Source organism: Strigops habroptila, chromosome 9, assembly GCF_004027225.2.
Source record: "Strigops habroptila isolate Jane chromosome 9, bStrHab1.2.pri, whole genome shotgun sequence".
In the NCBI taxonomy this organism is placed as follows: Eukaryota; Metazoa; Chordata; class Aves; order Psittaciformes; family Psittacidae; genus Strigops; species Strigops habroptila.
This window is the reverse complement of record NC_044285.2, coordinates 1464980-1487270: the sequence shown is the minus strand read 5'-3', so window position 1 is coordinate 1487270 and position 22291 is coordinate 1464980. Positions and strand designations below refer to the sequence as shown.

The window sequence follows — 22291 nt, the reverse complement described above, 5'->3', positions numbered from 1 at the left end:
GTGTTGCAGTTCTCGGTCACTCTCTGCTTTCACAGGCTAATCCATGATCTCGTGTGTTAAAGGAAGTAAAAAAGTGATTGATGAGAATTCCTAAGGGTATTTTAATCTAGTATCAAAGAACATCTAGCGTTAAGTTACCATGACTGATGGAAAGTCTTGAGCTGATTTGTCTCAGCTTTGCTGTTATCTGTATCACTCTTTTTAATGCCTACTTTCTGTGCATATACTTTGTTTATTGTGTTTTTATTTACAGGAGGGTTGAAATGGCAACTTTCTTGTTGCCTCTAAAATGCTTTACAGAAACAGATGTGTGTGGTACTGTTGGGCTTGCTATAAAATGTGTGTGTGTATATGTAGACACTTGAATGAAAGGAGATGTTCTGTTAATTATTCTCCATTTGGTGTTTTTAAAGTGATGATCTCTTGTTTTCTTCCAGCCTCAGATAACAGCCAGCGCTTTCGAGAAACCTGCTTTGCGTTTGCACTGACGCCGCAGCAAGTGCAGCAAATCAGCAGTTCAATGTGAGTCTGACCAGTAATATGGCATTTAAATAGAAATAAATTAAACAAGGAACTAGTTTATTGTATCTTTCATTTTGAAACGGGATCTTAAAGAACACAGGTGTGTGTGTAAGGCCTCAGAAGATACTCTTCTGGGGAATTCTTTGCTCCTTTGTATGTAAGCTGATGGTGAGGAAGAGAGAATGAAATACCATCACTGTCCAGTGAGTACTGGGCAGGTTTCTCTTGCACTAAGTGCTGTACAAATACAGAACTCTCCTTCCTGCAGCCCTTTGTCAGATCCTTTATCGAGTTCTATGTTTATTCATTATAAAGATGGTACTTCCTGGTGACCCATCAGAATTTTCCTTATAGCATACAAAGCAAAAAGGAATTACAGAGCTCAGATGAAAATGTAATTGATTGATTTACCTTGAAAAATAAAAAATGTACCTTTTAGTGTGTTTTGAGAGTGCTGGTTTGACTGACCAGGAGAAGGGAAGTGTGGTATACCCTGTATATACCAGAAAGTGTGGTTTAAATTCATTGAACTTAGAGCAATTCTGAGAAAATATTGATGAAGCCATTGCGTAAACAGTATGTTTTAACCTGTGTTCTGCTGTTTCTAGGGATATTTCTGGGACCAAATGTGACTTCACAGTACAGGTCCAGCTAAGGTATGTGTTTGTATCGCCTGTCCTTGATGCTGCTGTTTTTCAAAATATATGAGATCTCTGCTACCCAGCAGGTCAGGCTTTCCTTTATGGAGAAGGGTCTCATCCTGTTGTTTTCCTGAGAAAAGCTTCCTGTTGGCTGCTTTGCAAAGGGCAGACTTAGCTACTCATCCCTGTTACATGCAGCTTTCCTGAAGTTGCTGGTGGCGTGATATCTGGAGTGTCAGAACACTGCATGACCCTGTAGATACATACATGTTAGATTATTGGGGCTTAACCTGTAGGTTGTTTTAGAGCTTTTGACAAACGTAAGTTGATGAAATCCTATGTATCCCTGTAATTCCACAGAGGGCTGTGAGCACAGCTGACTTAGAGCTTGGTCCTGTCAAAAATGTATATCTTGCCTTTCATCCCCCTGTCATGCCTGCATGGTGAGCTGTAACTCGCCAGTCAGAAAGCAATTGCTTTTGGGTCTCGCTTGTTGGGATACCTTCTGCTGATCAGCAAGTTGGGTTGGCTTGGTGCAGGGTGAGATGGACAAAGCAACAAGGAGGACATGAGGGAAAAGAGGGACAGAAGGTAGCTCCCCCTCTTTGAGAGCAGCAGCCTGGTAGCTGCGTTCAGTAGCTGTACCCTGATGTGATGGTACATTTGCATGGATGGGGCAGGTCCCCTGGAAGAAATCCAGTGGAGCTGAGAGGCTCTTTTTGGTCCTTTGAATGCCTATTGTCCGTGAGCTTGGCCTACACACATTTGGTAGTACAAGGAAGGGTGTGTCTTGCTTTAGTTCCAGCAGCAAATAAGCCTGAACTTAAGTAAATAAATAAAACTGCCTGAACTTTTGTAAGAGGCTTGACATAGGCACGAGGATAACATTTGATGCTGTGGCTGAACAGCTGCCTGGTTTACTGAAGCTGGAGGAGGGGGAGTTGAAGAGACTGGGCTTTTATCAAGAGGTCAGGCTGGAGAAATGGTAGGAAAGAAGTTGGGATGATCTGTCTTGTGTAACAGGAACCTGCATATCTGAATGAGTCAGTCTGAGGAATTCAAGAAATCTGAGGAGGAACCTACAACCATCTTAATCCAAACCTGTAATTTTGGGGGGCTTTCCTGCTTAATGATCTGTACAGCTGTGTTCAGCAAAATCTGTCATGCTTTCGTAACTCAGAGGAAAAGAAATTCCTTCTAGAAAGAGATGATCTTTCAATCAACTTAGAAGTGAAAGGTGATGGAACCTCTTTGCTTTTAGGTTTTGTTTATCAGAAACCAGTTGTCCACAAGAAGATCATTTCCCACCCAATCTGTGTGTGAAAGTAAATGGGAAACCATGCAGCCTTCCAGTAAGTAAAGTGTTATTTTGATATATACATTTGGATAGCATTATTAGGATATGTCTGTCAGAAATCAGCCTTTATAGTCTGATGTATCTCTCCCTCCTTAAATTGATGAGGGAGAGTGGTTCAGGTGAGACGCAGCAGCTTTTATTGAATGGGGCAGGGTTGTGGTGAGAGGGGAAGGTGGCAAAAGCAGTATTGAATTTGTTTCTTGCTGAAGGGATAAATACCTTGATTTCTAGGGCTATCTTCCACCAACCAAAAATGGTGTTGAACCAAAGCGACCCAGCCGACCAATCAACATTACCTCACTCGTCAGGTTGTCTACGACGGTACCAAACACAATCGTTGTTTCATGGACTGCAGAAATTGGAAGAGTAAGTAACTCGGGTGCCTCATGCTGCCTAAAGCTTATTAGTTTCTGCTTTGGCATCTGTTGAAAAGATTTGAAAGATAAGCAAATTTAATTGTGCAGAAAATACTTAATGGTTTCATAGTAGACTCTTCCTTTTGATGGTATTACTTTATGCTGGGCAGATATGACATGTTCCCTTCAATCAGTAGCCCTCAAATATTTTGGTGTGATCTCTCCCCCTTCACCACCCCCCCCCACCTCTCTGAGCACCCAGAAGATAATAAGATCAAGACATCCCATAAACCTTTTCTTTGCTTATTTGTTTAACTTCACACTACAAGGTTTTCTTCACACTTTGTTTAACTTCACACTACCCTGAATTTAGGGTCTTGGCAAACCTTTGCTTCAACTTGTAACTAGCGCATGACATCCGGTACAGGGTGGACTTTTCTAACTGTAAATGTGGACACAAAGCACAGCGACTCAGCAGGGCCCAGGAGATTTAATTTGCCCTATTTACTTTTCACTTCTCACAACTTATACTTAATATTTAAAAAGTCATGGGTTTATAACTATCGTGTCTGTGGGGAGGATGTTGGGAGTGGGATTAGAAAATTGCTGATGTTCCACTGGACTAATTAAATCTGGAACATGCTGCAAAAGTTACTTCAATAAATTAGTCCATGAATTAGTGCACTGCTTTCACTGATGGCAAAAAATCTGCTGGGTGTGCATTATAGAGCCAACGTGTACGTGAAAAAGTGGCTTTGCCATTGCAACCATCCTGTTTTTAGAAGGCCCGAGAATTGTCCTGAGATGAAACCTAGTCCAAGAATTTGTCAGTGTGCAAAGCCCAGGATTCCTGAACCAGTGTGGAAAAATGCTTATAGCCCATTCATGCACAATAGCCAGTTATAAAACATCACGGTGGTATTTCATGATGGATTTCTTGTGGAGCGTAAAACAGTCTCCATTCAGATTCAGTATAAATGATGGATGAATGATTCCTTTAAAAGCCTTCTCTTACCTAATGAGAACTGCAGGTATCAGAAATAAGCCTTTTAAAATGAACCTCCTCTAGTTTATGTTGCAGAAGTGCCTGCATGCAAGTTGATGAATCCTGGTATTGCTGTGAATAGAGGGCTGCACTCTTGCTTAAGGAATACCAGTGAGGATTGAGGGAAAAGACATGTCACAAGCCTGTCTGGACTCTAAGCCAGTCTCTTGCGAACTAGGTAGTTTCTCAGGCTTCATGGATATTCCAGATATAAAACCCATATTGGCTAATTTCTAGCTTGCAAAAAAAAACTGGAGAGAATGGCAAATTCTTGATGTGTTAGATGAGAATTAGATGCCAGTCAGAACTTCCCCAATCAGGAGATGCAGCGCTTCCTAAAGTGATTGTCTGAGACCTTGACAGTTGAATGTGGGGAATTACTTTCTATTTGGATGTGCCTGTCTAGCACAGCATTTGAATTCCCCTCCTCCCCTTCCCTTAAGAGCCAGTTGCATGTCTCAACTGGTGTACTCTACCTTTCCTGAAGTCATAATTGTGATTTTTACACAATCTGTTTCAAGAGCCTTCTGTACAAGTTGCCTTGGGCGAGTTCCTAGCTTTGTAGATTCAAGCTGTCGGTAAATAATTTCACAATGTTAATTAGCATTTTTCTAACTTCTATACTAATTGAGGCATTAAGCAAGCAAGTTAAAGCAGTAGTGGTTTTTAACGATGGGAGAAGCAGTCATTGTCACAATAAAATATTTAAAATGGGATGTTTCTGATGCTAGTTCAATTTGTGCAGTTTTATGGTAAGATAGATTACTGAAATCCCAGCTTTGGATTCGGGTGGCATCCTAAATAAAGGATGGTAGTTGTCACAGTTGTATGGATTTGTTTGTTTTGTTAGTGGGAATATGCATGGCAGTTGCTGGGGGAAGCCTTTCATTTGTCAATTTAAAGAGTATCAGTGCAGCTACAGGTTTAGTGAGTATTGTTTATATCAAAAAGTAATTGATGTACCCTAATGTGAGAACACAAATCTTGTCCTTTCCGGTTTGGGGGTGGGGGCAGAGAGGGGTGTTGCTGATGAATGCTTAGTACAAGATCACATTTTCAGACAGACAGTTATTACCTGCTGTTGTTAGTAGCTTACAAGAAAAATGAGCTTCACAAATCTCAGACTCTGGTTTGAAATCCATCAGCGATGCCAGGAGGAAGACTCTGCCCTCCTGCTCATCCCCTGGGGGAAGCCTTACCCGCATACAGGGGAGCTGGCAGAGTCCGTGTTGGGGCTGCATCTGACCTGCTTGTGTGCCAAATTATCTTCCGTAGCGGCAGAAGTGAGCATCCACAGCTTTTTACTGACACTGATAGGGAACGTTTGCATGGTCTGTTGTGTTGGGAGTGATGGGGGAAGTAACCAAACCTATTCCAGAGGGAAAGGACAGGCAGCTGGGAGCAGTGACTTCTTGCCTGCTCAAGCTGGGTTCACTGGAGTGCATCTCGGCCCACTGAACTCTCAAACTCTTTACCTGCCTTACTTCTGTTCAGCTTTGGCAGTGAGGTCAGCATTTCATAGGCAGTAAGTGCAGGAAGATGAGAAAAAGAAGGTTGAAGAGTGCTTCCAGACTGAGTAGGGAGTACTGCAGATGATGAATCTTTCTATGTTTTTCTTTTGAAGAGGCATCACTGCTGATTTTGAAAACAAACTAAGCTTTTATTAAAATAAAAATAAAGGAGTTTTGATCATATTTGACTTGACAGCTTCCCTTAATTGTATTGCCAAAACTGCAGTACCAAACATTACTGGTTTAAAAATACCCTTCTTGAAAGTGCTGTTAACTGCGTGTCCCAAGTTAAATGTAAAATTTCCAGAAGTGTCCTGAATGCTGGTCTAATAGCTTGGTTTGCAGCTCAATCTAATCTCAGCGAAGCGTGAAGTCACTATTGTTGCATCTCTCAGACTCCAGCCCTGTGAACTTTCTGAAGCAAAGTGGGTCTTCTCTACGCTGAAAACTTTGCCATTTAAAGTCTTGTAACTGCTTTAAAAACACAGTGCCCTGTAATCACATAACAAATTGCATAAGCATTGTATAAACTACAAGCCGTCTTTTGCTTAAAACAGTTCTTACTTTGATCTTTTGTTCTGTTTTCTAGAACTATTCCATGGCAGTCTATCTGGTAAAGCAGCTGTCCTCTACGGTGTTACTGCAGAGGTTGCGAGCAAAAGGAATACGGAACCCTGATCATTCTAGAGCATTAAGTATGTCCTGATGTACTACTTGTTTCAGAAAGAAAAATAGCTTTTGTAACAGGAGATTTGAAATAGGACTGTGCTAACTGAGGTTTGGACTTCCTACAGTTCTCTGGGTTTTGAGAATCTGATAGTGGTGTTCTTTGTATTCAGTTCCAATTCAAAGACTCAGAGGCTTTTGTTTGTACTAGGAGCCAGGCCAGGAACCCTGTTGACACTGTGAAGGGAAAAAATGCAAGAGAATCTCTTTCAGTTCAGCCATACTGGCTTTGTTTCTTCAGAATAGAACAACTATATTTATATAGTTAACTGGTAATTCAGTACCTCAAGCAAAGCTGAATTAAATGCCTGATACTGCACCTTGATGCTGACATGCTGGAGGAAGGTCACTATCGACACAGTTTTTGTTCCTTTGGCACGATGTTGTGGAGGGGGCTCCTAGAGAGTGTCTAGCACAATACTCCTCCCATCCCCCTTCCAAATTTGAGTGTGAGGTTTGGTGCTTTATTGTTGTCTCTGACTAGTACATGTTGGTATAAGTTTGTATAAGAAAAATGCAAGCAAACACTGCTGCATGTTTCTTTTTAGGGAGAAGGTGAAAATACCAACACCTGACAGCCGTGGGTCATACTCTTTAAGACTCAGATAATGTGTGTTGTACACAGCACAGGACCTGCTCCAAAAGGGAAGGAATAGCCCACTAGTAAACGTTGCAAAGCCAGTGATACATAGTGCTGGGCATTATTAGCTTGTGCTAATGCAGAATGGTGATTTATATGCACAAAACCCTAGAGTTTCCTGTGTATACAGGGTGAGAATGAGGGTGTAGGACCAGTTCATAGAGCAGGAGGAACATGGAGGTGGCTTGTTCATGTAGCAAATGACTGCACATAAAGCAGTCCTTAAGTAGATGGAGAGGATGGGTTGAGATGAAAGACTTCTGCAGTGCTAATATTTCACTGCAGTTATTTAAAACTCAAATTTTTCAGGGTACTTCTGATAGCTTATTTCTCAGTTTGCTTTTCAATTTTAAATCACAGGGTTGCTTGATGAGTATTTCAGAGGTTTCCAGTGGTGCTTGTCCATGTGGGAGTTACTAACACATTTTTAATGTGCCTGGAGTTAACAGTCAAGTCAATGTGGCTCATCTTTTTGGTAAATTTTAAATAACTGTCAAGCACAAAGTTGCATGTGTATGAAAAGAGACATCTCTGTATAAATACATTTTCTAGGGATCTTGGTTTAAGATGAGCTTTTTTGCTTTTCACTTTCTTAAATCTTGTCATTTATGATTTTTCTAAAGAGTAGAGACTGCTTAGGTTACGTATGCATTGTGTGAGCCTGAAACAATGGTCACTGCTGCTTGTTTCCAGTGGATATGGCAAATTGAAAGTTTCAGGCTCATTTTATTTCTCTATCATCCGATTTATGTTTCAAATCAACTTTAGAATAAACCTTTTCTTCTTTCCAATAACAGTTAAGGAGAAACTGACTGCCGATCCAGACAGTGAAATTGCAACAACAAGCTTAAGAGTTTCTCTTCTTTGTCCAGTAAGTTTTTGGGTTTTTATTCCCTCAAAACTGATTCTGATCAAAATGTGGCTGCTCTGGGACACGTATCCAGCAGAGGTTACCTTGTGTTTGCCTGTGCGTTAACTTTGTGGGGAGAAGATCCAGTGTGGAAGGTACCTGTCACCATGCTTAAGCATGTGATATCCCCCTGAGAAAATGATTATCCCATTAACTTGAAAATGCTGTTCGAAATTGTATGTAAGCATACATTTAAATCTGTCACTAGATCATCTGCGTGTGCAGTTTGGGACCTTAGTTATGATACCTTACCACTCTCAGTGGTAAAGTATTATCTGAGTATTGAAAATTGCTCTTCAGCCAGCGTCTGCATCTAAAGAACTGAGCATCTTGTAACTGAAGTTGATTGTGTAACTTTGAGTATTTAATAATGTTAGATTAAAACTGAAGCAGTGTCCTAGAGGTTGGTCAAAGAAAATTTCGTCCAAATTTGAATTGGGAGAATACAGTTCTAACGAATGGAAGGTTGGACCTTAAAAGTTAGACCAGGTGATCCTTGAGGTCCCTTCCAACCTGGGATTCTGTGATCCTATGAATGTGGAAGTGGCAGAGATGTACTTTATCTTGACCTGCTAATTGTTTTTTAACCAAGTAAGTACAGAGGTAAGTGGTAGTTTATACCTGGGTTTATGTTATCACTGGCAAACTGCACGATATTAATACTATGTGTGCTTTTTGGATCTTGTTTCAAGTCCCGTGCACCTTCAGAATACTTGCTTTCTGTATTGGTTGACACAGTATCTTTATTGTAGTATAACTTTTTAACCTCTTTTGAAGGATACATCTGTTTCCTGGTTTGGTTCAGTCTGCTCAAGCTTGACATGAAATTTTCAGTTTTGAAATCTAAGAAGAAAACTGACTTTATTCTTGCAAAATTGAAGCTTATTTCTCAAGTAATTTAATATGTTTTTAAACTCTCCCAGTGTGAAGAGATAAACCTTTTAGATAGACAAGCTTTGCTTCGGAAGAAGCATATTTGACATTGTGGTTGCTTTTTATATATGCATTAGGTTATTGTAAATCTTTAAATGTGGTATTTTCATGATCTTCAATCTTAAAACCATCTCCATATCAACATTGATGCTAACTAAATAATAACACATTTATAAGGAAGATAAAACTCATGTAAGGAAGATAAAGGGATTGCATTTACAAAATAAAATCTTGATCTGTAAGCTTAGAATCTCATAACCTGTAATCTTGTAAACCCATGAACTCATGTGTCACATCGAAACTGCTGCAGATGTGGAGCACTGAAGTGTTTCAGGTTCACACCTGGCAGCTGATTTTGCTGAGTTGTTATAGCTGAATCCACTTTGTTGTTCTAGAAAGCACAATGAGAGTCCTGCTGGGTTTTTTGTCTTTCTTTAGGCACAATGTTTTTACCACTGAAAATGAGTTTCCAGTACAGGCAAAACCAGTAATCTGTTAGTAGGAATTAAATGTCTGTTGGAAGTGCCTATGTATTAATTCATTATCTTAAATTAACCTTCACGCATCTTCTGGAGTTACAGATTTTTACTTCAGTTGTACCTGATTTGTCAGAACTGCCACTTCAGGCACTTATTTTGCTTTATAGATGATTCCATGGGTATGTTCTGACACATTTCTGTTTGTCCCAATTGCCTCCATTACTGATAAAAGTTCTTCTGCAGTGCTTTTAGATGCACTTTTTTTTCCCCTTGTTGACTGTGATGCAGATGAGTTAGTGTTAGAACAGGAATATCCTCCACAACGTTGCTTTTAGGACTCTAAGTTTGCTAATACCTAAAGATGTCAAATTCTATTTTGCTTTCTCAGAGTCCTGCCAGGGGTAAAACCAAAACAGGAATCAGAGGTTAGGATGTAGCTCTTCAGACGTCCTACCTTCGTCAGTATTTCCTCTTTGAAATTCACCGCTTCTGATAGACATACAAAACAAAGTCTATAGCAGATTATTTTGAGTGTATTTGTCTCTGTTGTCTACAAAACCTACACACTTGACATTTTTTCCAGCATGTTCCTCACTCAGTGCTTCTGATTTCACTGGAGCTCTTAGAATAATGCATCATTGCAAGAGCTCGTTGGGTCAGAGACTGTACCTTTCAACCTGTCCTATGAATAGAAATGTTATTAGGATGATTCAGACTGTCCTCGGGTCTGAATGTAATTCTATTATAGCCCCCATATTTTTACTTGCTCATTTGTAAGCGTCTGGCTCAGGGAGAATTTTTTGGTAAATATTTTGTGCTTCCTTTCTAATGCTTGAATGCACAGAGTATGTTTTGAAAGTACACACTGAAAACACTGATTTGGTCTCCAGCAGCAGAACCAAAAGTGGCAGAATGGTGCATCTTCAGCTCTGTTAATGCGAGGTGCTGTTCTCCCATCTCATTTGTTAGGGGGGCGATTCTCTTGTGTGTATACTTCAATAAACTAAATGAAATTGCTGTCTGGGTGTGGAAGGTTTAGACTTTAGAACCTTTCTTTTGCCCTCAAAGTAAAGCGCAGAGTGAGGCAGCTTCCTCTGAATGTGTTTTGTTTTGCTGCTGAGCTTTTTTTAGCAGAGGCCTGCTCTCCCTCCCAGACCATGGAGTACATTTGCGAAAGCTGTCCTTAACTGCTGCCTGCATCCATCCGAGATGCAGCAGCAAATGGGCAGGGCTGAGGCTGTATGTCAGGAAGACACTTGAATTCATGTTCTTGTTTTCCTTTGAAAGGAAAATAAATAAATCCACAGGCTCTGCAGCCGGATCAAATATTTAACTGAACAAAAATTCCAAATCCAGCGTGTTCCTGTAGGGTTTGCAGCTTTGTTTACAATTCCTCAACTCCTGGTTTAGGTGCATATTTTAGCATGAGCAGATAGCAGTATTTTATATGCCTGTAAAAGAAATGAAGGCAGTGTGTCTTTGGCTGCCGACAGGCAGGAATCTAAACAGTAACGGTGTTGGGAAACACAGTTTTTCACAAGTTGGGATGCATCCCTTCTTTTATGACCTTTTCTTTTGTCAGTTCTGACACAGCTTGGCCAGCATGGCAGAGCTGATCCAGGAGGTTCAGTGCCAAAAATGGGAAAGGAGGCATCCACTCATTAACACTGAGTATGCTGATTCCATGTGTATGGCTTCGGTTAAATACGAGTGCTGCTTAGTATTAAGAGGTTTTATACCAAAAGCTTGTGAAAATGTTCCAGTTTAAATCTGCTTTTTCACTCAGGAGACAGGTATTTATGTTCTTCCTGCAGCACGTGTCTTCAACCTTCCTTAATTTTCTTTTGCATCACATAGAAGCATCCAGGTTTTATCTCCAGTAACCTTACTCTTGATCCTCCCTGAGCTGGGAGACTCTTAGTGTGCCCAAAAGACAAATGAGCGATTAACCTACCATCTGGGAGATAAGAATTCCTAACAGACATGGATCAGGGGGCCTTGCTTTGTTGGGGGTTGATGATGGCGTAGAAATAATGTGCTTGGTCATGGATTTTGGGGGAGGGGGTGCCAAACACATGGCACGTACAGCACCTCCTGCAGTCTGAGCTCACCACCACCATTACTGCCGGCTCCCCAGGGAGTTCTCTGCTCCCCTCCCATCTGGTGGTGGGTTTTGTGACACTGACTGAGAGCCAGAGGGAAGCAAAAGAAGCCAGACCCACTGGTGTAGCTGAGTTTGCTGGGAGTGGGGTGGAGGGATTTCTGTTTACGGGGGATGCAAAGAAAAAAGCATCATGGAGGAAGTAGTGGACTCTGTGTAGAGCCTTTGTTCTTGATGTGGTTTTAGTTTTCTGATATTCTGAGATTGAGTGCCATCCTGTGGCACCCATCCTGTATTGCTCAGAATCACTATGTGTGGCCACCACGTTTGCTTAAGCCCTACTAAAACCAGTTCCTCCTACTATCCACTGCTAGAATGGGCTGAAGGTTTTCAAATGAAGTCATTGTGTATATTTTAGTCAAATATACATAACTTTTAAATATGCAGTATAAATAGTTCTTAATAAGTAATTGTTTTGTTGGTTTTTAATGTGGGAAAAGTCTTGTTTAGACATTCCTACTTTTTACCTTTAGTGTGGTCAGTTAAAGCCCCTCCTAAACTGCAGCATAAGCACTTTGCCAGAAAACAACAGCTTGGGGTTTGTTTGAGGAGAGCAGGCTTTTTAATTTCAGATGAATATGAAATGCCTTTCACTGTAATCAATTTGGCATTCAGTGTAATCATACGATAGTGTTTTATGGTCTAGGTTAGCGTTGATTTATCCAATCCAAAGATATTCCTGTTGTACAACTTAGCCTAAGCACCTTCGGTGTGTAGCACTGCTGTGTTAGCTGCTCAGCTTAAGCACTCCGCTGTGCCTTTTGTATTAAACTCATGGCAGCTTTGTGCTGACCCGCAAAACCTCACTGTCCGGCCTGTCTACAAACTTGAAGGAAGGATGGTCCCAATCTGAAAGTGCACTTTAGAACTCATTTTCTCCTGTCTTACCTTCCGCTATCATTTGCAGGCCCTTTGCAGTATTGAAAAGGTATGATGGTATTTGAGGGGATAGTCAGTTATTTGTATTTACACAAGAAAAAGGCAGTGAAATTTCAGGTTGGCTCACAACTGATACATAGCAGTGGTGTTTATCACAGCAGGAGGAGTATAAAATGGTTTAATAGTTAGCAGGTGTGAATTGTTTTGTGAGCAGTCACTTCCTGACTGTTCTTTGGAGAAAGGAGTGAAAATGATGGTTAGAGAAACATGTCAGGAAATGATCCATAAATGCATTTGCTATGTGCTTGCTTGTGTGACTGTCAAGGTAAACCAGTGGTTCTGGTGATGCCCTGCTGACTGAGGTATGGACAGCAGCTTGAATACAGACTTCAACTGTGTGAGGATAGGAGAGCTCTGACCCACGTTCATCAGCTTTTAAAATACTGATGAAGAATTCTTTTTGTGCTTCATTCAGGACACTGCTATGTTACTTGAGCTCGGTATTTTGTTCAGGGAATGTAGAAAGATGTAGTCGTCAGTTTCCTTGACCAAATGTAGTTACAAATGAGACTTTTAGTAACTTTCATGCAATAATCAAACCTATAGGAAGGAGGGAATGGTGTATGTGGCATGTATTTTAATCAAAACTCAGATTTGTGAGAGTTTCGTGGAGTAAAACTCAACCTGTCTCTTTCTTTTCAGACAGAAAAGGCCTGTTTGTTAATTTCATACCAAAATGATTTAATCTTGTTCTTTTCTTTCTCTTAAAGCTTGGTAAAATGCGGCTAACTATACCATGTAGGGCCCTGACTTGTTCCCACCTGCAGTGTTTTGATGCCACTCTGTATATTCAAATGAATGAAAAGAAACCAACCTGGGTTTGCCCTGTCTGTGACAAGAAGGCCCCCTATGAACATCTCATTATTGATGGGTAAGTAAAGCTTGAACCAAAATAAAGGATGTACCTTACACTCTCTGCTTACTGTTCTGTGCTGCACAGAATGTCATGCTTGAAATCCTGGTTATCTGGCTGTGACCTGTTTTAAGTTACCATTTAATTTCCCTGCTGTTGGTGGAGAATTACTAACCAGGTACCCCTTCATTCAGTATTCTGGAAGAACTGTGGTCATGAAACTGTTAAAGGTAGTAATAATGAAAGGTATTCCTTCCAATCCTAGGTAGATTTTTGAGCTATCCTGCCTAGAGTAGTTGTGGGTTTGGGGTTTTTTCCCCCAGCGTTCCATAGTGCTGCATTCCTAGGTGAAAACAGCACATGTCTTTTCTTTTAATGGAGCAATGGCACAAATCTGGTCTAGTTGAGAGCAGACATTCATGTTAGATCAAGTAAATACTGCCACTCCCCCCCCAATGCATGTGTAATTCAATGTACAATTTCACACTTGGGGAGCTGCTACATATAGAAAGTGACACAGAGATTGATTCCCTGGTCCTGCCTACCTGCAAAACATAAACCCTCCCTAAGAAATCTAGTATTCATCTCCATAAAGAAATGCCAAGTATGTATTCCTGGGTTTGCATTTTAATTCCTTAGATAGGAATCTTCTTTTCAAAGTGTGATAAAGACAACAAGAGGAGTCTTCTGAGAACTCTCAGAATGTTTTGCTCAAAGAAAAACCACAAAAAAGACAACAACCAACCAACCAAACCAAAAAAATCCAAAACAAACAAACAACCCCCTCCAAAAGTGAAACTAAAACCTCTGAAACAAATGGAACCCCAGAAAAAACACCTCACAAACGATTGAGTCTTTATTTAGTGAATAGGTGCTTCATTTTGGTGACCTGCCAGTGAAAAGATTGCTCGGGGTCCACTCTAAGGCCTTGCAAAAAGCTCTTGAAGAGGCACTCAGGGCTGGCACAGGCTGCTGTGGACTCATGGACCCTGACATTTACAGGCCCTCTGCTTTGGATCAAAGATCTGTGGGGTTCCTTGTTCTGTGTTTCAGCCTAAAATAGTAAAAACTACGAGTAGTAACAATTAAACCAAAGCATTTTCCTTACTTCTTCTTGCGTTGCCAGGTGCAGACGTTGGAGATCAGGTGATACAATTATAGCATCCCAAAGAGATGGTTATTTGTAGAAAATATTCAATCTGGGAAAGAGTGAACTTTCTCACTAATTAAAAAAAAAGCTCTTTCCTGCAGAACCACATGAATAGTCTTGGTCAAAAGCTGGAATTCGCACTGGGAGTGATGTGGTGCCAGGATCCTAAAAATTTTAGGAGATGCAGCTTAGGAGAAGATGCTGCAAGTTCAGATTCCCATGCTCAGCTTTTGGTAGAAAGTTTTAGCTTCTAAAGAGGTTTCAGGAAATAGTAGTCATTACATACTCAGCTATATTGACTCCTTTAAGATAAATATGGGTTAGGATGAGATCATTTTCTTAATGCTAGTTCACATTTTTCCTTCATTTTGGGAAACAGAATTCTGTGTCATGAGCTCTGCAGGATTCCTCTCTTGCAGTAAGTAATTGTGTAGATTTTTATTTTAGATAATATTTTACATTTTTCAGTGACTCTTTTTTATCAAGGAAACACATGAGAGAAGCGTAGAACAATGGAAGCTTTCAGCTCTTTAAACAGTAATTTGTACTTACACTAATGAAGATATTGCAGGAAGAAAGGTGTTAAGCTCTTTTTGAGGACTCATATTAAATGTTTTTGGTTGACAGCTTGTTCATGGAAATTCTGAAGTATTGTACAGATTGTGATGAAATTCAGTTTAAAGAGGATGGATCCTGGGCTCCTATGAGATCGAAGAAGGAAGTGCAGGAAGTAACTGCATCTTACAACGGAGTTGATGGTAAGTTGTGTTTTGGGATGTATGGACTGGATGTCACCGAACTGTTGATGTTCCTTTAACTTTTCAAAGTGCTGGTTTTTGCACTTACATTTATAGCTTTTCATGATCATTTGTAAGAGATTACTTGAGTAATACCTGTTCGGGGCTGATGGTACTTTTAAGTTATCAAAACTATGTGATTTTGTTGTTTTTTATTCTGAGTTGTAAGCTTTTTTTGCGAAGGCATGTAATAAGCTGTGATGCTATGATGTTTGTAGTGGTGGTGTAATCTACATCTTATAATGTTGATTTACTTTGTATAGGATGCATAAGCTCTTCCTTGGAACATCAGGTGTCTTCTCACCAACAGTCAAATAAAAATAAGAAGGTAGAAGTGATCGATTTAACCATTGATAGCTCATCAGATGAAGAGGATGAAGAACCATCTGCAAAGAGAAGCTGTCCTTCCATATCTCCAGCATCACCATTAAATAATAAGGGGTGAGAATAAAATATACAGGCCAATGCAAAGAGAATATACTCATGATGGAGAGTAGTAATAAATTTCAAAAGAAATTGTATCTAGAAAGTTCTATATCTGGATTATATCGTGATGTAGTAGCTTATAGCAAATGGATCTGATCTGGGTCGCAAGGCCTAAGAAGATTGAAATAACAATTTGAGTTGTCAAGTGTGTAACATGATACAGTTTTCAGTTGTGTTTGTGAAAATGAATATAAAATGGTGCAAAAGGTTGTGGCTTGGAAGGATTTTGTTTTTGCAAATCTGGAAATGTTTTTCTTCCCTAGAGAAATGTAAAAGCAGCACATACGGAGAAAGCGAGCAACGAGAAACATGGGTGTGGTATGGGAGTTGTGTGGGTTTGGCTGGTGATTACTGCCGGTAGCATAGTAATAAAGGATGCCAGAATAACCTGATTACACCTAAGTAGCCAAGCTGTTAATAGCACCCTATTTACATAAACATGGAGGGATGAAAACAGGCTGCATGAAGGGATCCTGTTGTTGAAGTGATTACTACTCCAGTAATGTAAATGACTCAGCGATCACTTAAAACTCCTCAAGACCTTTTTGGCTGTCTTCCATTGCCATTTACCTTGTAGGGTATAAATGTGTCATTACACAGATTTGTGGGGGGGATTTTTGGGTTCAATATACCTTTAGGATTGTCCCGGCTTAGTATTTTTAACATATTTATAACAGAGATCCCAATACCATTTATAGTGAGAGTCATCAGTTTCTGCTGTTTGAGACTGAACCTATCTTAGCTTTTAATTTTGCTGGGCTTCAACTGTCTTGGACTGAATTAACTTTCCCGATGAAATGTGATTGTGAGAAGGAAGCTTGGGGAACATGGGATGCTCATGTCTCTTCCCCGCTTCCATCCCCCACCAGACTTGTTGAGGAGCTGTAGCATTGTGATGCTTTCTAGTGAAGCTTTGGCATTTAGAAGGGGAGCTGACACAAAGCTCATACTGCATACTGAGAGGTTGGCTTTGTGTTAAATTTGAAAATAGCCATATCCTGCTTGGGACAGCAATAAAGCCAAGACTATATTTTACACGTTTAACAAGCCTTTGTTTCTTCCAGCATTTTAAATTTACCCCATCAAGCATCTCCTGTGTCAAGAACACCAAGCCTTCCTGCTGTTGACACCAGCTACATCAATACATCACTCATCCAAGACTACAGGCATCCATTCCATATGACACCTATGCCTTATGACTTGCAAGGTAAGCTTCTGACTGTTGGTAGCTGTAAGTACAGCTCTCCATGCAGTAATAACTATTGTAAAAGGATTTAAACACACAGTGGTTCATAATTCAGTAGTGCAAAAGACTGTTTTGCATCCACAGAGAATGAGATGATATTTAAAAACCAAAAAAAATTCAAGTTAATATTGTAAGATTTTAAAAGGTTGATGTTTTGCAAGCTCCAGTAGTGAAGAGAATCTGAAGTGTCATCAGTATTATGATGGCTTAATTTCAGAATAAATGGGGGGAAAGTGGGGAGGTGCTTTTTTGTTTTGAGAAGCTTAATTTTTTCCTTTGGCTCTTTACAGGTTTAGATTTCTTCCCTTTCCTGTCAGGAGACAATCAGGTAAGTCAAGGAAAATCAAGTCATATGGAGATACTCTTTTCTGAGAAGGACTTGCTGGCATGGATGTATAAGCAAGGAAGGAGCAGATGTATGATGTAGGTGTAAATACAGGCAGGCTGCAGCTTTGTTTTATGCACACGGAGGCTGGGACCAAACACAAGCATTGTCTAAATAGGGGTGTAGGATAAGGGCTAACAAAAGAGAAGCATTTCTGTTCCCAAGGGTTAAGCTCAGCCAGCCACTGTTAATGGTGGCATGACCCTCTGCCATGGCTGGAGGTCCACCAGCCACCTCCTTAGTTCATGTCAGACCATGTTTGCCACCTTTCTGTAAATACTTACTGAAATGGGCTAGATTGGTGCTGGCTCCTCTAGCTGGGGAGGTCATTCTCAAAAGGAGCCTGGGTTGGCAAGTGGTGGTTGCCAGCTTGATCCCACTGGGTCACTTCTCTTCCTGTGCTTCCAAGAAAAGAAGGGGCTGAGGTGGCTCACCTGCCCTTGGTCCCGTGATGTCTGATCTGCAGTCTCAAGTAGGAGAATTGCACTAAATGTGGAGGGATACTTTCCTATAATTGAGACCAGAGCCTGCACTGTAGAATTTGGATTCAGAAAAGCTATCTTGATATTCAGTAAAACACAGATATGAGAATTGTTCTGAAACAAGTAGTGCAGAATCTGATGCTGTACTGATATGACACAATTATACCAGTGCATAGATGTTGGGGAACAATGCTGAATAGCCCACATGTGTTTCATCATAGTGAAAACAAGCATCCAGAGCAAAATTTCTCTGCAGAGACATCGTATTTAAAATCTGATTCTTGATAGCTATGGTTCTTGCTTTTCAGGGGCTACCCAACAGAGACTATAACTTGGGACAGCCATTGCTGTCATCAGATGGGACTAAGGATGCTATTGCTAAATGCATTTTCCACAGAAGTATGCTTCCTTCCACCAACAGTGATTAGCACATAGTTTCACCAGCTGTGGTTGGTCTGTGGCTGTTGAGCGGAAGAGAGGGATGGCAAAATGTTGCTTTGAATTTTTGGGGAATTTTTCCACCAGGGAATTTTCTGAAGAGGTAAAAGAGTGCTGCTGCTTACCATTTCTTACTGGTTTGGGTGTCCTGCAATACTATTACCTCTCTAGCATTAGCTCTTACTAATACTAGTATTCCCGATTTCTTTTGGCTTCAGAAACCAGGGGCTGCAGAGGTAAAAGTTCACTGCATCAGTCCACTTGCCTTACAGAAAGGTTGAGTAGCTGAGCTGGTGTGAAATCCAGAACCCGTCAGAGCTTTAGCTTACAAATACCTTCTTTTGTGCTGGTCTGAATCAAAACTGTGGTGTCTGAAATGTAACTTGAAAATGTTGTTTTTCCCCCCCCAGCATTACAACACCTCCCTTCTTGCCGCTGCAGCTGCGGCAGTTTCTGCATCAGATGATCAAGAACTCTTACACTCTCGTTTTTTCCCATACACTTCATCTCAGATGTTTCTCGATCAGCTAAATGCAGGAGGAAGCAGTTCTCTGCCAGCCACAAATGGTAGCAATAGTGGCAGTAACAGCAGTCTTGTTTCCTCCAACAGCCTGCGAGAGAATCATGGTCATCCAGTTGCAAGTAGGAGCAGCACGGACACGGCGTCTATCTTTGGTATCATACCAGACATTATTTCGTTGGACTGATTTTTGGAATATATGAACTCGTCAGAGGAAATCTTTGTGCTTGGTTTTACTTTATGTTAGAAACATAGACAAGTTTTTTTCCTTTTGTAGGGAAAAAAATTTATGTGTACAGAGAACAAAAGTATATTTTCAGTTTTACTTTTGTATATAAACCTAAGATGGCCTCACTGGTAAAAATAAGAAAAAAAAAAAAACACAAAACAAAAAAAAAAATTAACAAAAACAAGGAGCTTCAGTTCATTTGTATGGATGCTGAAGATTTTACACCTGCGCATTTGTCATGTGAGTTATTTTTCTTCCCCCCAATAGTTTGGACACAAACGGCATTATTTTCTTCATGGTAACATAAACAGGAATGGAGCTGAACTTTTAAAGTTCAAACTTACGAGAGGGTTTTTTCTCCTCTTGGAGTCATTTACCTTTGGTGGTGGAATCTAATTCCCCCATCCCACATTTAGTGCAGATGTTATTATGCTGAAAGTGGAATAAACCCTACTCAAAGTGTTCCACGGCATCCCCTCTGTTTGCAGGACAGAGCCTTTCAGGAGTGGCTTTGGCTTTTTAGTATTTGTTTTGGTCATTTCTGGTTCTATGTGACCCTCTCTTCAGATTGTTTTTAATTCCATGCTTTAGTCAAGCATGTTGCAAGCTCATTAGTGCACCAATTATTCTTGAGGGCCAGACTCAATAAAATCTCAGGCTGAGGAATTTACTTGGCTGTGCTTATGTGGGACGAGACAGAACTTTTATAGAATCTAGCCCCAAATAAAAGCATTGACACATTGGACTGTAGGGGTTTGCATCTAAGAACTTACTATGAAATCCTTTTGAAATATCTTAAGATCCTAATCAGCAAAATATTAAGCATGTGTCAATTTTAAATTTGTGGAGCTGCTTGTGCTTTAAAGTTAGCCACGCGTGTATAACTGGCCTATTGAATTGAGGCCTGTCTTGTTCTGGCTGGAGAAACCTACTTTTAGCTGCAGTAGATCAGATTTCTGCTTCAAAGTGAACTTGTCAACAAAAGGACAAAAATACAAATACCAACACACTATTGCATGGTTTGTGCAGCCAATAATGGTCTCGGTACACACTGTCTTCTGAGGTCACATCCATCAAAATGAATACTAAATGTTCGATGTGAGTCTTTTAAACCAAACCCAATCCTGTAACAAAGCCCCACCCTGTAGCCCGTGTACTCAAAGGGATTGCTACCTATTGAAGTCTCTTAGGGTAGTGGGTTTCAAAACTCAGTTTTCTCTTTTTGGCCTTGTAATTACTTTGATTCCCCTGGTTTTTCAGTACACTTCTGTTGAACTTTGAGCCATAACTACTTCCCGGGTTCTTTTCTCTTTTTTAAGTTGTGCATGACATAGGAAAACCTTTTTATTTTAGAACTGATGGGTCATTTGGGCTGATCCGTTCTTATTAAAGAGTGAAACGTGTAAATAGCTGGAATGCAGTTTTTTCAGGAGATTCTTTAAAGTTAAGAGAAGGGGGAGGGAAGGAAGTGATTCTCTTGTGTCCCAAAGTCCATGTCAGAGAGAGTAAATATTTCCTCTGGTGTGAAAAATATTTTTATAACTGGTTGAAAGTGCAGGTAACGAGTTTATCAGGAAAAGAGAGTTAAGGAATACTAAAATGAGCAGATTCTTGTCTGAATTTTTCATGTCCAAACCTGTTGATTGCAGCTAGTTGCTTTGAGCATTGACAAGGGCCACCTTTTGCCTATGAAGTTGTCTGAGAAATCTTGCATTGATTAAAAAAAAAAAGAAAAAAAAAGAAAAAAAAAGGAAAAAAAGGAAAAAAAACCAGAAAAAAATCCTCTTTAATCCAAGTAGCATTAGGTATTGCTGTATGATCAGTCGTATGGTTATTTGAAAGGTTCACATTATGTGGCATCCAAATCGTTTTTAGTGTTTTTACAGCATCCCTCTGCCACTAAATAGTTGACTTGAATTTTGAAAACAACTGTTTGTGTTTATATGTATATGTGTGTGTATATATGTATTTATAGATCCGTGTGTGTGAGTTCAAAGTGAGTTAAATAGTTTTTCCCATGCATGTGTATTTCATACATATCTGGCTGATATATATATTTCACCATACACCAATTTTATAATTTATTAAATGTCAGTTAAAAAAAAATAAATAAAAGGATAGAAAATGGGAAATACTTATTTTTTAAACTCAGTCTGATTTTGAAGTGATTAAACCTACACTAGGAATATATCTCATACATTTTAGTCATGAATACTAACCTGGTAACTTCAGAGCATATGCTTTGCTATAATACCGTTTGTAAACCTGGAGTACAAGTGCTGTCGGTGTAACGGGGAGCGTGTGTGACCCCAGTTCTGAACCACCCAGGAGACATTGGGAGAGCTGGTGGCTGTTCTGCCGACGATCGTGGCAACGTTTCATTGACTGTATTGTTAAAGATGACCTGAAGAGCAGCTTGTGTCACTTTTGACAGTGGTATTAAAGTCTTGTTAACCCACATCTAAAACGAACCATGGCGAGTGTGTGGTAACAGGATCTGGCATCTTTCTGTCTGGCTTAGCTTTTGGAAAGCCAGGTCAGCTGATGACGACTTCCATTTCCTCACAAGTTATCCTGAAGGAAAGGAAGGCTGTTCAGTTCACCGTTGTCGTTTTTGAACCTCATGGCTCTACAAAGGGACAGACGTGTTCTGAAGTCCTCCTTTGTGGTATTAATCCCATATGCTTTGTGAGTATTCCTGTTTCATGCTAGGGTGTTCTTTATTGCTGATAATTCTCTGTGCCTCTGACCACAGTTAACATTGCTTGGTAGAAGTCTCAGTCTGAGTTCTCGACAAGTTCCCTGCAGATGTCACTCCAAAACTCAATCTCCGTTAGTTCAAGTATTAACAAAGATGCTGTAAAGCAACCCAGAGCTCCCTTCGCTGCCGATGGCAGAGTTTCTGTGGCTCCTTAGCCTGGAGGTCTCTTGTCCTCAAGTTCTTCCACCAGAGAGGTGGGGTGCGCACACGCTTGTGTCTGTGTTTTGTCAGGGTATGAGCACACAGCTGCTTAATAGCAGGGTGGAAGTGGCTTTGAAAGCTCTTAGGGCATTACTGATGCATCCTTTAGATGCTCTAACCTAGACCACGTGGTAAGATCTTGGTAGCACTTCCGTAACGATAGATGTGACAGCGACTGCAGGCTCACCCCTTCCTCCCCATGGCAAGGACTCAAAGCCTTTCAAGGGTGGGATGACTGATAGGTTGTCATTGGACTCTGTTGGACCCTCACTAAGACTGTGAGGAGAACATTTGACAAATTAACTCTTCACTGCAGTTAAACATTTCAGGGGTTTAAGCACATTTTGAATAGAAAAGGGTTTGTTTTGTCAGTGTAACCAGTTTTCTTTTCTTCTTTTAAACAGAGCTTAGATTTCTAACAAGGGAAAATTGCTGGTGGTCCCCGAAAGTGCTGCTGTTAATTGTTTTAATTAACAAAGGGAAAATGTATATAAGCAGAATATTAAAATTACCATTAATTCCA

General features: G+C 40.3%; 1 protein-coding gene across 3 annotated transcripts in view; it reads left to right on the top strand.

Annotated features, from left to right (window-relative positions):
- The window catches only part of PIAS1 (protein inhibitor of activated STAT 1), a 62405-nt gene extending 40114 nt beyond the window's left edge, over nt 1-22291 (top strand). Inside the window, exons 3-14 of one of the 3 annotated variants that reach the window (XM_030497371.1) lie at nt 438-522; nt 1131-1178; nt 2425-2515; nt 2752-2886; nt 6022-6127; nt 7596-7669; nt 12931-13091; nt 14851-14981; nt 15284-15461; nt 16571-16713; nt 17043-17080; nt 18668-22291. In XM_030497371.1, the coding sequence (XP_030353231.1) occupies nt 438-522; nt 1131-1178; nt 2425-2515; nt 2752-2886; nt 6022-6127; nt 7596-7669; nt 12931-13091; nt 14851-14981; nt 15284-15461; nt 16571-16713; nt 17043-17080; nt 18668-18703 (1226 nt within the window). In that variant the 3' untranslated portion in view covers nt 18704-22291. Of the gene's footprint in view, nt 1-437; nt 523-1130; nt 1179-2424; nt 2516-2751; nt 2887-6021; nt 6128-7595; nt 7670-12930; nt 13092-14850; nt 14982-15283; nt 15462-16570; nt 16714-17042; nt 17081-18467 lie in introns of all 3 variants that reach the window. The other 2 variants (XM_030497370.1, XM_030497372.1) reach the window with 2 other exon arrangements.